The 16,408-nt window shown below is 44.1% G+C and overlaps 7 protein-coding genes across 7 annotated transcripts; 3 read left to right on the forward strand and 4 right to left on the reverse strand.

Annotated features, from left to right (window-relative positions):
- Window positions 1-107: 107 nt before the first annotated feature.
- Window positions 108-2,853, forward strand: V865_008359 (uncharacterized protein; the record flags this gene model as incomplete). The annotated part of the gene is made up of 9 exons (XM_066232095.1): window positions 108-361; window positions 436-504; window positions 563-641; window positions 706-1,151; window positions 1,232-1,337; window positions 1,404-1,952; window positions 2,046-2,315; window positions 2,408-2,612; window positions 2,696-2,853. The coding sequence occupies 9 exons, from the start codon at window positions 108-110 to the stop codon at window positions 2,851-2,853; spliced, it is 2,136 nt and encodes a 711-aa protein (XP_066088192.1).
- A 213-nt stretch (window positions 2,854-3,066) lies between these two features.
- On the reverse strand, window positions 3,067-4,750 carry V865_008360 (dTDP-4-dehydrorhamnose reductase; the record flags this gene model as incomplete). The annotated part of the gene is made up of 10 exons (XM_066232096.1): window positions 3,067-3,335; window positions 3,445-3,546; window positions 3,627-3,679; window positions 3,758-3,889; window positions 3,957-4,054; window positions 4,119-4,139; window positions 4,233-4,267; window positions 4,408-4,518; window positions 4,600-4,659; window positions 4,723-4,750. The coding sequence occupies 10 exons, from the start codon at window positions 4,748-4,750 to the stop codon at window positions 3,067-3,069; spliced, it is 909 nt and encodes a 302-aa protein (XP_066088193.1).
- Window positions 4,751-5,208: 458 nt separating this feature from the next.
- Window positions 5,209-7,454, forward strand: V865_008361 (uncharacterized protein; the record flags this gene model as incomplete). Its single annotated transcript, XM_066232097.1, has 7 exons — window positions 5,209-5,813; window positions 5,884-6,024; window positions 6,104-6,312; window positions 6,381-6,559; window positions 6,625-6,803; window positions 6,895-6,990; window positions 7,070-7,454. The coding sequence occupies 7 exons, from the start codon at window positions 5,209-5,211 to the stop codon at window positions 7,452-7,454; spliced, it is 1,794 nt and encodes a 597-aa protein (XP_066088194.1).
- Window positions 7,455-8,067: 613 nt separating this feature from the next.
- V865_008362 (uncharacterized protein) lies at window positions 8,068-10,412 on the forward strand (the record flags this gene model as incomplete). The annotated part of the gene is made up of 8 exons (XM_066232098.1): window positions 8,068-8,495; window positions 8,560-8,724; window positions 8,795-8,935; window positions 9,009-9,217; window positions 9,280-9,458; window positions 9,575-9,753; window positions 9,819-9,914; window positions 9,974-10,412. The coding sequence occupies 8 exons, from the start codon at window positions 8,068-8,070 to the stop codon at window positions 10,410-10,412; spliced, it is 1,836 nt and encodes a 611-aa protein (XP_066088195.1).
- Window positions 10,413-11,154: 742 nt separating this feature from the next.
- On the reverse strand, window positions 11,155-13,174 carry V865_008363 (uncharacterized protein; the record flags this gene model as incomplete). Its single annotated transcript, XM_066232099.1, has 8 exons — window positions 11,155-11,566; window positions 11,647-11,742; window positions 11,812-11,990; window positions 12,078-12,256; window positions 12,321-12,529; window positions 12,607-12,747; window positions 12,840-13,004; window positions 13,092-13,174. The coding sequence occupies 8 exons, from the start codon at window positions 13,172-13,174 to the stop codon at window positions 11,155-11,157; spliced, it is 1,464 nt and encodes a 487-aa protein (XP_066088196.1).
- Window positions 13,175-13,873: 699 nt separating this feature from the next.
- On the reverse strand, window positions 13,874-15,316 carry V865_008364 (uncharacterized protein; the record flags this gene model as incomplete). The annotated part of the gene is made up of 6 exons (XM_066232100.1): window positions 13,874-14,321; window positions 14,439-14,534; window positions 14,613-14,791; window positions 14,869-15,047; window positions 15,191-15,216; window positions 15,291-15,316. The coding sequence occupies 6 exons, from the start codon at window positions 15,314-15,316 to the stop codon at window positions 13,874-13,876; spliced, it is 954 nt and encodes a 317-aa protein (XP_066088197.1).
- A 73-nt stretch (window positions 15,317-15,389) lies between these two features.
- V865_008365 (uncharacterized protein) lies at window positions 15,390-16,381 on the reverse strand (the record flags this gene model as incomplete). The annotated part of the gene is made up of 4 exons (XM_066232101.1): window positions 15,390-15,399; window positions 15,494-15,634; window positions 15,714-15,878; window positions 15,954-16,381. The coding sequence occupies 4 exons, from the start codon at window positions 16,379-16,381 to the stop codon at window positions 15,390-15,392; spliced, it is 744 nt and encodes a 247-aa protein (XP_066088198.1).
- Between the last annotated feature and the right edge of the window lie 27 nt (window positions 16,382-16,408).

A 16,408-nucleotide genomic window follows, 5' to 3' on the forward strand; every position in this document is an offset into this window, starting at 1 on the left:
TCATGTCCACCTCTTTCAAAAAGTTTGTTTTGGAGTAAGTAAGATAGATATTCTTGACTGTAACTGATATACCAATCACCAATAAACCATTCGATAAACTAGCAAAAATGGGTAGAAGAGCCAAGAACAAGCAAGCCGACGTAAAGCCTTTACCGGGTAGTGTGCCCGATAAATCATCTACTTCTCGAAGACAACAGGCCAAGAAGAAGAAGGCCCCCTCGTCCGCTGCTTCAAATGATCAGAAGAAGATCAAAGCTCAGAAAGGATCGTTAGGTAGGAAACCTTTACCTGCTCACAGGAGGAAGAAGGTAGATGAAGTTGATGAGGATGATAGCGATTTGGATGAGGCTTTACAGCCCGGGTGAGTTACACGTTTTGAACTTTTCGACTTTGCCGCATCGCCAAAAAGATAAAAGGCTGATTCAAGGTGAATAGAGAATTGTCGGAAGATGAGGAAGAGACTGTCAAAGTGAAAAGTACAAAGAAAGGTAAAAAGCCTGCTTCGTGAGTCGATTACTCCTTGTACAAGATGAGCACCAGCTAATATACATTTTGGATGTAGATCGGATGAGGAAGACTTCGAAGAACGTTCAGGACCAGTGAAGCAGTTGGAATTTTCTGATTCAGAGGGGGAAGACGAGGTAAGCTGCTTACTTTAGATCTATATTGTGAGAGGATGTACAGCTGACGGTGATGGCCTTGTAGGATCTCAACGATGATGGTGAATCCCTACCGCTTGGACAACATGCGTTCGATCTAGATGAAGCACCTTCAGATGAAGATGACGAAGAATTAGGAGATGAGTTTGACCTGGGATCAGATGACGAGGACGACGAAATGTTGGATGATGAATTTGACGAAGACGAAGATGAGGGTGATGAAGAAGATTCGGCATTTGCCTCAGAAGATGATGAAGATACTGAGATGGCCGCTGCCGCCGAGGAGGGAGATGAGGATGACGAAGATAATATACAGACCAACTTAGAAGATGACCTGGAAGAGACGTATACATTACCTGCAGTTGATAGAGGTGGTGAAGAAGAGGAGATCGAACATGGTACGAGTCTCAGAGAGGTAGAACAGCGAATGAGGTGGTTGGTAGGTGTTTGTTTGGGTAAAGATGATAAGATGTCAAAAGGTGTTCCAGGAAAGTGAGTGGTCGTATTTTCATTAAAGCCATCAAGTTTCCCTGACGTCGATAGTTCACTGATCGGTGTCATCGATCTTACAGGTCCAGATCAGATCACTTGTTGCAGTTACAACATGATATTGCCACGTATTTCGGATACAACACATTTTTAGTTGGCAAATTGATGAAACTCTTCCCTGCCGATGAGGTAAATAGCTGTCTCTCTTCCCATCGCACTAGCTTTCATACTGATCTTTCTATACTTTCGATATAGGCATTGGCATTTTTCGAGTCTAACGAATCTCCTCGTCCAGTGACCATCCGAGCTAACACCCTTCGTACCCGTCGTCGTGATCTGGCTCAAGCGCTGATCAACCGAGGAGTAACACTAGAGCCTATCGGTAAATGGTCTAAAGTCGGTTTACAAGTATTCGAATCTCAAGTACCGATCGGAGCTACACCAGAATACTTAGCTGGGCATTACATGTTACAAGCCGCTTCGTCATTCTTACCCGTCATCGCCCTATCTCCTCAACCCAATGAAAGAGTATTAGATATGGCTTCTGCCCCAGGAGGTAAAACCACCTATATTTCCGCGTTATTACAAAACACCGGTATAATATTTGCGAACGATTCCAATAAACTTCGAACAAAGAGTTTGACGGCAAACATACACAGAATGGGGTGTAAGAATGTGATTGTATCGAATTACGATGCAAGAGAGTTCCCAAAAGTGATAGGTGGTTTCGATAGAGTGTTGTTGGATGCTCCTTGTAGTGGAACGGGTGTTATCTCCAAAGATGCTAGTGTGAAGGTTAATAAGGTGAGTTAAGTTCTCATATAATCAAATTTCTTTCCTCATCTGTCTTGTCACCTCAGTTTTTCCCGCAAAGCTAATCAATCTAAATCCTTTCAGACCGAAAGAGATTTCCAGCTCCTCGCTCATTTGCAAAAACAACTCATCCTCTGTGCTATCGACTCTGTCAACCCCAACTCCTCCACTGGTGGATATGTTGTATACTCGACATGTTCAGTGACGGTCGACGAGAATGAGTCTGTGGTGGATTACGCATTAAGGAAAAGACCTAATGTGAAATTGGTAGAGACCGGATTGGAATTTGGTGTAGAAGGTTTTAAGAGCTTTGAAGGCAAGAATTTCAATCCTAGTGTTTCGTTAACAAGGAGGGTGAGTGTGACTCTTCAACATCACACAGGCTTTATCAAGCAAAAGACTTTTACGGTCTTTTATTGACGAAATGATTAAATCTTGATTTGCAGTTCTATCCACATAAACATAATATGGATGGATTCTTCGTTGCCAAGTTCAAAGTTGAGAAACGTAAGAAAAACACCAAGTATACTGCAGCTGAGGAAGAAGATGAAAAGCCGGTCAAGAAATTGAATGATGATGGTATGATCGTTGAGGAGGAAGTTGGAGATATTAGTAAATTCGATGATGAAGAGGATCAAGCATTGATCGAAGGTGAGTCACTCATCGTTTCCCTTATCATCTAAGCAGATCGACTGAGATACATATGTTGATAATCATTCATTTTGGTATCATAGAGAGTAAACGGAAAGCATTGAAGAAGAAGGGTATAAAAGTGTCGGCCAAACCGGTCGCTTCCAAAGCTGATAAAAAAGATGATAATAATTCTTCGACCGGTCAGATAAAATTACCAAAGAGTAAGAAAATGACTGAAAAGAGGAGGTCCAAGGCTTAGGTTTGCTCTTGTGGGACTGTGGGACTGGATATAGTATTTTTCTTGTGTTCATTGTTACATGTTTATTCCTGATCAATTGCATGCATTTTAAGAGATTTTCAACCTTATCTACCTATTCTTGAACCTTTCCTACCTTTACTCAAGGCGCATCATTCATTGACTTGACTACGAGTGCAGCATACTAATATATATATTCAGATAATCAACGAGCGATCATTTCACTTCAGCTATATAATCACCCCACCAGTCCCCGAAACTCTTTCTTTCCCCTACATCCACACCCAGCTCTTTCAATGCTTTGGTAGATAATTGAGTATTCTCCGGACGAGGTGTAGCGTCAGGACCAGGTTTATTGGTGTCTTTGATTATATGATCAATGGGAAGGTTGAGGTGTTGAGCAATCAATTGCGTCATATCGTATTTTGTCAGAGCAGGTGAAGGCGTCGCGTAATGAAGGATCGAAGGAAGGGGTTTGTCGAGGTCTAGCCAAATACCAGTAATTGATCAGTCCACTATGGAATCATTCTCTCCATCTTGCATTCACAGGGTATAGCCTGAATACAATCGTACAGTCTCCTAAAATCAACTCACGAGATAGATCGTATAAGACCCTAGCTACATCTTCCACATTCGTAGGGAACCTAACTTGATAGGCATCCATCTTGTACTTTTTTCCTGATTGATCTTCGACAACTATGTGCATATCATGATATTAATGATGAGTGAATTGGTAATGTCGTTGGAGCCACTACGTTTGGCGTGAGCCAACTCACCATCTTGCAATATGTTGACCGCAGATTCAGCGTTGTATTCAGTCTTACCGTATCTTTTGGGATGATAGGTACATCAGCCATGATCATCTTCTATTGCAGCGTTCGGTTCGAGCACTTGTTAGCTGACTCACAGAATGGGGACCCTCAAAACAATCACGTTCGCACCTTTCTCCCTCTCCGCCAATACGGCTTTCTCACCATCTAGCTTTTGTCGACCATACATTTGCAGAGGATCAGGTTGAGCGTCTACCTCGTAAGGTGGACTATCAAGCAAAGAAATCAAATCAGTTTATCCTCTGGTCGAAGAGTAAAAGAGGAAAGGAAGCTTACTTTCTACCGTTAAACACGTAATCGGTTGAAATGTAAATTAAGAGGAACTTTCGTTGGTTGGCTAGGGCTGATAGATGTGCTGGCACTTCTGCGTTTATCTGTCGAGGGTATCGTCAGTTCTCTAGTCTATAAAAGATTATCAACTCTAGCTTGGAAACTCACTCTGGCTGCTTTTTCTGGATCCTATGAGTCAAGGTAACGTTATGTGATCAGCTGTTGGAATTTCTTTTGTCTATACGAGAGGTCTATAAGAAACAGCTCATATGGAAAACTCACGGCCTCAGCAACGTCTGGTCTTCTTTCAGCAGCACCTGTTCGTAGTGTATTAGCTATCCGAATAGATTCCATCCTCTAAAGACCGACCAGCTAACGCACAATGCACCACCACTATCGGTTCATTCAGTCAGCTGGTATTTTCCCAGATTACGTGTAAAAGAAGGAGATAGCGCACCATCTATAGTAGGATGAGTCTGGAAGAAACCATTCACAGCTTCTTTGTCCATTAGATCAAGTTTAGTGTAACTTGCATCTTTCTTGGCTCGAGAGTTAGCAAGTTTGATCACTGACGACCACAACTTCATCAGCAAGTCAAACGTCGAAAGATTGTCTCACGCATCTGACATCGGGGGAAAGTCGAACTAACCTTCATCACCTTTAGCTTGGAAGTGGGAAACTACCGCTCGACCAAGTAAACCCGATGCGCCTGATGGATGAGGATGAGGTCAGCATGCGAGGCAAAAACGACATTGTGCAGCTAAGTTATCACCTGTGACCACGACTGTTTTCTTCGTCATCTTGATTAGCGGTATTCGGGATGGGTAGGGAGAGCAGCTTAAAGAGTATGGTCCAGAGTGAACATTGCATACCTCATTATGCGTGATGATCGTCAACAGTTTAAGATCAGATCTCGATGACAGATTGGGATATTTGTTTCCGTCGGAAAAGGGTTACCGGATACCGGGGTTAAGCTCCGGCCGAGTCGGATTAAAGCGACAGTTGATCTGTTGATCTGTTGATCTGGTGAGCAGAGTGAAAAGTTGATCAGCGCACCTCAAACTTTGTCAGAGATTTTCCATATTTGACTTCCTCATTTCTTTACTTCCACTTCGTATTTATCGACCAATTGTTCATATATTCAGAGACTGTGTATAACGAACAAAGAAGACTTTCGTAGAGCGATCGAATGTGAAGTAGCGAAAATATCAGGACAATTGTATAGCTGAACACGAAAACGAGAAAACCTATAAACGCAATGACCGATAATTTCGGATCTCAACAAAACACGACCACCGCCGGTCCATCGACATCTGTACCCACTGAAGAACTCGAGAAAGATGGAAAGCCCTCGACGAGTCCCGTATCAGAGATGCATCAACTCCCCAACTTGCCTCAACAGGGCATCTCCGAAATACCTAACAAAACTACATCTCCTCAAAATGCCAATGATGTCGATCTTTCTCAGACACTGTCAAGAGTAGCTATCGACGATTCCGACCTTCCACCACCTAGTGCTCAGCCACTATCTCCCGCCAGACTGTTCCTCGTAGCTGCAACAGTGACATTTACCATGTGCATGTCAGCAGCTGGATCTCAAGCTCTCAACATCGGACTACCGTATATCCAGACTGACTTGCATATGATCGATTCGGATTTACAGTGGATCGCATCTGCCTATTCGCTCACCAACGGATGTTTCTTGCTTTTAAGTGGACGATTGGCAGATGTACATGGTAGAAAGCTTGTGTTTGTCACTGGAGTACTGTGGTTTGCGCTGTGGACGATGATTGGGGGATTCATGAAGAATGGCGCGGGGTTGGTGGTCACGAGGGCTCTGGCAGGTTGTGGAGCCGCTATGAGGTGAGTCATCGCTTCAGTTAGTCATGGAATGGAACGTTTAGCATTATCATTAGGCTGATATGTTATATAGCACACCGAGTGCGGTTGGTATCATCGCTGAGAATTTTACTGGCAAAGCCAGATCAACCGCTTTTGCCTGTTTCTCTGCTGGAGCACCTGTCGGAGGAGCAATAGGATTGATCGTCGGTGGTTTATTTGTATCTTACGTCAAGTGAGTTGATATACCGCGCTTCCTTGGTATCGTCTTCACATATTGCTAATTTTGCTAATTGTTGGCAATATCACTGCAGAGATACCTGGAGAGGCGCTCTCTTCTTACTTGCCGGTCTGGCATTTTTCATCTCCGCCGTAGCGTTATTCATCATACCCTCCGACGTACCTCATTCGGACGATAAGCGGATAGATTGGATTGGTGCAGCTCTAGTAACAGTCGGTTTGATCCTGTTGCAATTTACTATTAGTGCAGGACAAACTGCTCCGCATGGCTGGAAGACTGGGTGTAAGTGGACAACATCTATGCGTTATACCTTTCTCTCGCTGACGTTGTTGTCATACAACAATTCTCAGACATCATTGCTCTACTTATCATTGGGTTCCTTCTGGTTGTCGCTTTCTTCCTATGGGAAAGATACATCATAAATAAAACGTCCAGACCACCTCTTATGAGATTGCAGTTATGGACAAGGGCAAAAGGTAGATTGGCTGCGGTATACTTTATAGGTTTCGTAGCTTGGATGGGATTCACTGTAAGTCGATCTTTGTTCCATTCAACACAGGTTGTACCTGACTGACTTGAGCTGCTACAATGCAGTCTCTATTCTATCACGCGACTTTGTATTACCAGCAAGTTCAAGAGACAGGTCCTATAGGAGCTATGCTTCGGTTCTTGCCCACCTCAGTCTCTGGTATTCTATGTAATGTGATAGTCGCTTTCTTGATCAGTGTGGTACCTACTCAATGGTTGGTCTGTGTGGGGCTGATTGCTACCGGGTGAGTCATGGGTGCTCTCAGGCGACTTGTTACCTTTCCTGTTCCGTCATATGAATACCAAGAGCTAACAACATGTTTCTGTACGTTGCAGCTTGGGTAACGTTTGCTTCGCTTTATCATGGGAGAATACGAATTACTGGAGATTACCATTCAACGGGATGTGGTTATCCGTCATGGGAGCTGATTTGTGAGTATCTCCGTATATTCAATCGACATATGTTTTTACGGATTCATTTTTGCTTACTTGAACTGGATGTTGTGTATAGCTTGATGGCAACCGGTTTGATATTCGTAGCAGCCCTCTCCCTACCTGACGAACACTCAGTAGCCGGAGCGTTATTTCAAACATTAATCCAACTTGGTGGATCATTTGGTCTTGCAGTTACAACGGTAATATCAGATGTGCAATTCAACAAGGCTTACGATACAGGCGGAAAATCATATAAGGAATCTTTACTGGAAGGATACCATGCTGCATTTTGGCTAGGAGCAGCTACCAGCTTTTTGGCGCTATTTATTGCTATCATTGCTTTGAGGGGGATGGGTACGATAGGCAAGGGCGTGAAAAGGAGTAAAGATAATGCGGTCCATGATCAGATACCTATGGAAGGTGCTAAGGGTCGGGAGCAAGGTGTGGAGAATAAGGTCTGAATCTCGGTTAACTAGGCCTAAATACGGAAAGGGATTTGGATGTTCAGTTCATAACAACATATAATTAGTAGATAATGCATAGACATCATTCTGATAGACCAGTACCAGTAATCAATCGTCCCAGATTCATGGGTAGTATACTCGTCTCGTAAGGCGCAATTGAGTCGAGAATGAAATATGGGCCCCGAAAATGATAATCATATTTACATTTTACCCGTACCCGCATGGTACCACTGTTCAAAAACTTTGGGCACCACCTGGTCCGTTTGTCTGGAATAGCCGCCGTTGAAATCGGTCGGGTTCAACAATGTCGAGCATATCACATTATACGCGCATTATCAATCACTGATATAAGAAAGGTGGAAACTCTTCGATGATTAGCTTGTCCATCTTCACCATCCATTCACATTGAATGCTATATATGGATAGATAATTTGGCGGTACTACGGTTACTCACCAACATTCAAACCAGCCCAACAGCAACAACAGCAATACCTTAGCGTCTCGGCTAAATCCGACTCGGCCCTATTGTTCGAAAAGAACGAAGAAAACCCACGAGAGGAGGAAAGATCAATCGATGAGCTCAAATACCCACTCATCAAGACATGTAGACATGGGATTGAGCTTCACCAATGATGATGAGCATCAAGAACTCAATAATGCAACTGGAATTAATGCGCCATCTCCACTTCCCCCGACTTCGTTAGAGTTCAGTAACGCTAAATCTACACTAGAGAACAACGATGAAGAGCTCATCGACAACAGGGATAAGAACACCTTATCATCGATAAAAGAAGCATCGATGATACCTTTACCTGTGGATGAGACTGATAATGAAGATCCCAACTTACAGGAGGAAGTAGCAGAACTATCGAAGACTCGACAAATAGTCATTGCGGTTACTCTGATGGGGTTAAGCGTCATGACTGTATCTGGTGTGCAAGTTTTGAATATTGGTTTACCGACTATACAGAAAGATTTGGGTATGAAAGATACGGATCTTCAGTGGATCTCAAGTGCTTACTCATTGACGAATGGATGGTCAGTTTGTCTATTTCATACCACAAGCCAGGAGCCGATAACTAACCCAATCGATGTGTTGCAGCCTTTTACTACTTAGTGGCAGATTGGCGGACGTATATGGTCGAAAATTATTATTGATCATTGGGATGGTATGGCTAGCCATATGGAGTACGGTAGGAGGATTCATGCAGAATGGTACGGGGATAGTGGTATCGAGAGCTTTGGCAGGATGTGGGGCTGCATTGGCGTAAGTGTTGGTCTCATCGTTAACATATGAAAGTGAGAAAGTGAAAGGCAGCTTATATCTACGTTTTCAGAACACCAAGCGCTACTGGTATCATCGCTCATACATATAGTGGAAGAGCAAGACAACTTGCGTTTACATGTTTCGGTGCTGGGGCTGCTATAGGAGGTGCATTAGGTTTGATAATTGGCGGAATTTTTGTTTCTTTTGTCAAGTGAGTGTTTTTACCCTTACTTTAGGTCTTCCACTTCGCATACCCATACTTTGCCTAACTGACAGAATTGTAGCCATTCATGGAGATCGGCATTATGGTTTGTTGGTGGTCTGAGTTTCGCTGCTAGTGCAGCAGCATGGCTGGTCATTCCTTGGGATAAATCCCATACAGTGAACAAAAAAATAGATTGGCCAGGTGCGATGTTGATCACATGTGGTTTGATCTTACTTCAATATGTCGTCAGTGCGGGCGAATCAGCTCCTCAGGGATGGAAGACGAGCTGTAAGTACCTCCTTCAAATCCTAGGGCCTCGGAGGCTAAAATTGATCTCCTATTTGTCGCAGATATAATCGCTTTCATCATTTTAGGAGTCCTCATGATAGTAGCGTTTTTCTTATGGGAGAAAAGATTACAAGACAGAGATTCTAAGCCACCTTTGATGAGATTACAATTATGGACAAGATCCAATGGTAGATTATCAGCTGTCTATTTCATTGGATTCTCAGCTTGGATGTCGTTCACTGTGGGTCTTATTTCCTTCCACTTGACATCGAACATTCAATTTTGGGAAAGGCTATCATTTGTGGGAGGATGCTGACAGATCCGGTTCCGACCAATGGACTATAATCATATCCTCAGTCGTACTTATACTGGGTGACCTTACTTTTCCAAGAAGTACAAGGGACAGGAGCAGTAGGAGCGATGTTACGGTTCCTACCGTCCGAAATATCTGGTGTTCTCTGTAATGTCCTAGTGGGATTGTTGATTCATCGACTCCCTGCCCAATGGATAGTCTGTTTCGGTCTGTTTGCTTGCGGGTGAGTCCAGTGCGATAGGAGAGGACAGACAAGATCAATGCAATATGCTGATCCGAACGTAACAGTTTGGCCGGTATGTTCTTCGCTATATCCGGAAAGGATACCAATTACTGGACGTTCCCTTTCCAAGGAATGTGGTTGTCAGCTGCTGGGGCAGATCTGTAAGTGATCTCTGAAAGAATCTACAACTTTGTCAACAACTGAATTTATCACACTCTAGAGTGTTTGCCCCAGCGATGATATTCGTTTCCCTACTTTCATTACCTGACGAACATTCCGTGGCTGGTGCATTGCTCATGACAGTCATGAGACTAGGCGGGTCATTCGGGTTGGCATTCACATCTGTCATAGCGGATGTGGAGCGACAAAAAGCATATAGTAGAGGTGCAGAAAAGATTGCTGGGTATCTGAAAGGCTTACAGGCTGCTTTCTGGCTAGGTGCGGCGGCCGCTTGGGCAGGCATGATTGTTGGTCTGGTCGCCCTAAGGGGATTGGGTGTATTGGGCAAAACGACCGAAAAGAAGGAGGCCCAGGGAGAAACCGATTTCAAGGGTAAAGACAAGGGTATGAATATGAACATGGAAAGGGAGAATGAGGTGCAGATGCAAGATCGGTCCCACAGGAAAAATGGAGATGGGAGTGGAAATGAATTGGTCTGATCCCAGAAAGATTTTGGAATATAGCTCACGGATTATAATATAGGGATATGTACAGTATTGTATCACTACGCGGTAGGATAATGTTGGGGGATCACTCGTGATCTGCTCAAACGCCATGCATAAGCTCTCTTGTCTCTTTACGTACTTCTTCACCTCCAAGCTATACTAATCACAGTCTTGCTGGTTCTCGACTCCTACATGCCTTTCTGATGTGCCAAAACTGAGTACGGGATGTTACCAAACGGCAGCGGACCTCCCATGAGGTAGGTGACCTGGAACAGGTCGAGGGATGGAAGGGATGGTGGGCTCGACGAACGGTGGTGTGGATTCCATTTCTAGAATAGGGGTGTGATGAGATTTCAGATGCTCGTTGTTCTAGTCAGTTTTAAAGATGGATACAGGTTTATCACTCTTTGTCGTTGTGAAGAGTAAGATATTGTTTATAAAGGTGAAGGCGAGAGGCAAAATTGCGAGTTGCATTGAAGGTGTACACAAAGCTATGATAATTTGTCACTCGGGTATAATTGATATCACGATTGGTAATGACTATAGATGATCTCAGCGGTGACCCAAAGTCTTTCAAAGGAGTCAATCACTCCTTTTAGGCCACGAATGACCGTGACGTACATCACAATTGCACCAAAATTGCTGAACCTAGGTGTTTTGATGATCAAGAGGTCGGAAGTGGCATCCCTAAGCTGCGAGTGGTAGCCTCATGACCGCCCTCTATTCAACAAACTACTCAACAATCACCTTCTCTTTTACTCTTTTCTGAGTTACCTTGGTCCTTCCCCTCGTCTTTCTCTGGACCGTTGCTAGCTTGGGTTGTTTCGGATCCATCTTTTCCCACAGTTCCCAACCCCTTCAGCGCAGTAGCCACTACGAAAACACCAAGCCAGCAGGCTGCAGCAGATAGCCAAAAGCCACTTTGTACCCCTTTCAGTAGACTTTCGATTTCATCTTTACCCTTGGCCAGGTTATTACTTTTGACAGAAGTGTTGATGATTGACATCAACGATAGGCCAACGGCTATACCTAGCCTAAGCATCGATTGGAATAAGCCACTGGCAACGCTGTATTCGTCGGGCAAAGCGAATTTTGAGACGAATACTAGACCTGTAGGTACAAAACTTGACGATCGAACGACGATTGGTCTTGATAGTCAGTCCACACATTTCACATCTCGATGAACAGTCAAACCAATTGGGTGTGGGGTATAGAGATTGAGACTTACAATGCCACGCCCATTGCTGACAGCCACATCCCGTGAAATGGTAATTTCCAGTAGTTCGTACTTCCCTCAGATAACGCAAGACACATGTTTGCAAAACTGCGTGTCCCCAAGTCACCAACCGTCTGCAGTTGCAAGTCGGATGTCGGATGGGCAAAAGTGACTCACCCGCATGCTAGAAGACCTACCAACATTAACCAGTAAGCCGGCACCCTGTGTATCACTAGTGCCACGAGCACATAACAGATTATACCAGAAATTTCAACGGGTAGCAATCGTAGCATTGCGCCTGTCGAACCCGTATTTTGGACTTGTTGAAAATATAAAGTGGCATTGTAAAGAGCGTCCTGCGATTAATACTAATTGAGATCTCTTACCACGTGTTGATTAGTGGGAACGGTTAGATCAAGACTGCGGATGTGGATGACACTCACTATGTAACCCAAATTACCGAGAAAACTTGTAAAGTACAAGGCCGACAGTCTACCATGAGCTCGTGTCCACAGAGCAAGTCGCATTAAAGGAGATCTGGAAGTCTTATTGGCTATGTGATGCTCCCAGAAGAAGAAGGTCGTGACGCATAGTATGCCAAGCAGAAGGATTGCGATTATATCTTTTACCAGACCATTTATCAAGAGGCAGAATTGCAATTGGTTTTAATGATCAATGCTACTCACATGGTGTCTTCCAGCCATCAGGGGCATTCTGAGCGTCGGTAATAGCGAACAAGAACATTGCCAATCCTCCTGCTATCAAAGCAGCTCCGACCCAGTCCATCCTCCTGTCTTCAGTATGCGAATTATCCCAAGGCACAAACACGATAATCATAATGAGGATGAGTAGCGATAGTCCAGATAGGAAGAACATAATACTTCGCCAGGTGTACCTACGAGTCATGGTTCAGTGAATCATGACGGATTTGTAAAATTATCGGGCAGGCCGTGCTACGATCGACTCACTCACCTGACATAAGAAACAAACAGACCTCCGATGAGGATCCCCGATGCTCCGCCTACGGCAAACCCCATGCCAGAACAGGTAAAAGCGATCGATCTGGCTTTCCCCGTAGAATATTCTGCCAAGATACCAGTAGCGCTGGGCGCACTACATACAGTAGATACGTCAACGTGTTGATTATCAACATCTGCTGTTTGATATAGACCCCTTTCCATTACCAAGTGTTATATAGAGCTCACCACATCGCTAGTCCCACGCCTGATAAGGCTCTTGTGGAGATCAACGCGGCACCATTAGACATGAAACCTCCAATTAGCTGGAAACCACCGAACAATACTATGCCAAGAAGTAGGATCCGTTTCCTACCGAAGTTGTCGGCGACTTTGCCGAAGAAAACTAACAAACTGCAGTATATGTCACATATGATGGGTATCCCAAGCGATGATGACGTTATAGAAGTAAATAAGAGGAGTAGATGGACATTGACTCACCTTCCGACAGCTAAATGGAAAGCTGTCTGTAGCCATTGTAGATCACTCTCGTTCATATTGAGTTCCTCTTGTATGGTCGGCATTGAGATGTTAAGTGCCTGCCCACAGATCGCGTCGAGCATCGAAATCAAGCTTATGGTAAAGATGATGAGCACTTGTCTGGTGCGGGAAAAACGGATACAGTGTGTTTGTGTGTCTGTCGCAGGAGTAGATGAAGAATGTTGGGTGGATCTTCCGGGTCAGCTGAAGTGGGATTCGGTCTATCCGAAAGAGTGTTACTGGTACTTTGTGTGTTTCTGGGCTCGACAATCATCCTCTCTTTGCTATGATGTGTGTCTTGATCACTTACACTCGAACGAACGATTGCTGCCGTACCTGAGCTACCAGTATCTTTTGCAAGAGAAGTCATTTTTCCCTGTTTGCGTTCAGACTTAGTCGTAGGCGATGGAAAACTCGTAACGAGGGAATCGCTAACTAGTGAAGTGCAAAAGTAAAACGAAGAAAGAGGGAACGGCTGTTGTTGCATGCGGCCAATCAATAAAGAATGTAATGCTGCGCAAAGAGTATTCAGAGATCCGAAGCAAGATCACATTGACGCCTTCCCCATGCGCAAAGGTGATGGGCCGATTAATTCGGGAATCAGTACAGCATAGACTTCTGATGAAAGTATGGAAGCCATCACCCACACTTGGTGCAACGTATCATTAAGTCAAGCTCCATAGATCCTTTCACACTTTAGATTCTGCCTCAAGTCCAGACCACGGATGTCCAGATGACCAATGTTACATCATTTCCTCAGTATTGCTATCACTCTTGCAATTCTTCTGATCCTTCTCGACCGCCGTTGGCGTTGGTGTATCTGATGAATCGACCAAATTGCTATTCCGAATCTGACCTTCAACATCACGAGTCTTTTCCCCCCTGTTATCCTGTTCTTGATCTTTCCCAAAAACGCCTAATCCCCTAAGCGCTATGACCGCCACTATCACTCCAAACCAACATCCTGCGGCACTGAGCCAAAAAGAAGTTTGAATCCCTTCCAGATAAGCTTCTTCTTGGTTTCTTCCATCAGAGAGGGAGATTTTGTATTGAGAATCAAACATGATGGAGGTCAGTGCTAATCCAATGGAACTTCCTAATCTCAATAATGTTTGGAACAGGCCACTTGCTACGCTGTATTCGTCTGGAAGGGAGAAATGGGATACGAATATCAGGCCGGTTGGTAGAAATCTGTGAAGCAAATCACCGCCAGCGTTAGAATGGATGTATAACCATGGATATGATGAATTTATCGGATCTTAGCGATTGTTGAATCTCTTTGACAGAGGGAAAGGAGAATGCACTTACAGGTCTACGCCAAAGACTATCAACCACGTTCCATGAAATGGTAATTTCCAATAATTGGTATCCTTTTCTGAAATCGCGAAACACATATCACCGAATCTACAGTACGAATAGCAAGTCGCATAAGCACACGAGGTAGCTATACATAGATGAGTATATGAGTATGAGCTCACTCACCCACAAGCCAAAAGACCAATAACGACTAACCAGTAAGCGGGTATTCGATGAATCAGCAGGGCGACCAAAATTGAACATATTATGCCGGCTACCTCTGTCGGTAAGAATAGCAGCATTGTTCCTACTGAACCAATAGACTGGACTTCTTGGAAGAACAAAGTGGCATTGTATAGCGCTGGCTGTCCGATTGAAGATGCAGGTTAGCTTCATTTACTTATTTTCTGTGATTCTCGACATTACTTTGCTAGCGATTTACTATGAAGCCCATAACCGCCAGGAAGCTAACGAAGTACAGGGCGGCCAATCTGCCTTTCGCCCGCGTCCATAGAGCTAATCGCATTAGAGGTGGATTGTCTGTTTTGAGCGCGACATAGTGCTCCCAGAAGAAGAACAGAACAGTGAGGGCGATACTGAGGACTAGAAGAGCGATGATATCTTATTCGAGAAGAGTAGTTTAGCATCAGTATATCTATATACTCATGATTCAAGCATATGCGACAGACGACATTGATAAGGACGTATCTCACCGGGCATGAAGATGGGACGGTGGCTACTAATACAGAGAAATTCCCACTCACACACAGTCTTCCACCCATTGGGAGCGCTTTGAGCGTCACTTATCGCGAAAATAAATAGCACCAATCCGACTGTTACGAGTAATGCTCCGGGCCAGTCTACATGTCTGTTTGTCGTATGAGATCCATCTGAAGGTATGACGATGATCACTGAAATTCCGATCAACAGGCCAATCCCAGCAACAACAAATAGACATGATCGTCAGGTGTATCTGTGGTGTTGGCAAAAAATTCCAGTGTGGGTATCAGCCAGCACTACATGGTTATCAACCGATTCGTCAAATGAAAAGTGGGATTGAAACTCACTTGACATAAGATACGAATAAACCACCTATTAGCAAACCCAATATACCTCCTACAGAAAAGCCAGCTCCGAAACAGGTGAATACTCTTGATCTTGCTTTACCAGTGTAGAGTTCGGCTATAATTCCAGTCGTACTGGGTGTTCTACGGAAGGTATAATATCATCAACGACAAAAGTATTATTCGAGGGAGATATACAAATCAAAGTACTGGTAACACTCACGTCATAGCTACTCCACATCCAGTCAAAGCCCTAGTAACAACCAATCCAGGACCGTTCTGCATGAATCCACCGATCAATGTGAATACGGTAAATACTACTATTCCAACTACCAATATCTTCTTTCTGCCGTATATATCCGCGAGTCGACCACTGAATAATAGTAGACTGAATAGACCAACGAAAAAAGGGATATTGATCCGCTTGGATGTTCGGATCTGTAAATAGCGTCTGAGGACTCACCAGCCAACCGACAGATTATAGCTCGAAACTATCCATTGTAAATCCCCTTCACCAATATTCAAATCATCTTTGATAGTAGGTAAAGCGATGTTGAGCACCTGTCCGCTACTTGAGGTCATCACTGTCGTAGCTGTTAATATGATCGCGGTGACTATCTGCTTCTTCAGTGACATCGCAGGTGGATCAGCATCGTTCTTGACCGTGGGTGAAGGTGGTCTGTCCCTCTTATCCTTAATGAAAGCAGGTGAAGGGTCTTGGTTGATTGTTGACTTTCTGTTCGTTCCAAGAGGTGAGTCACCTGCAGGTTTGATGAATGTATTTGGTGCAGAGGAAGGGCCTTTGGTACCTCCAGGTTGTATATTCTCCTTTTGTTGTTCATGTGCACCTTCCTGGAAAGAGGACTGGTCATCCTCAGTGACATTCAACATTGTTGTTCGTTTTTTGAATGATCTGTA

This window comes from Kwoniella europaea, chromosome 3, assembly GCF_036810445.1.
Source record: "Kwoniella europaea PYCC6329 chromosome 3, complete sequence".
NCBI classification, from domain to species: domain Eukaryota; kingdom Fungi; phylum Basidiomycota; class Tremellomycetes; order Tremellales; family Cryptococcaceae; genus Kwoniella; species Kwoniella europaea.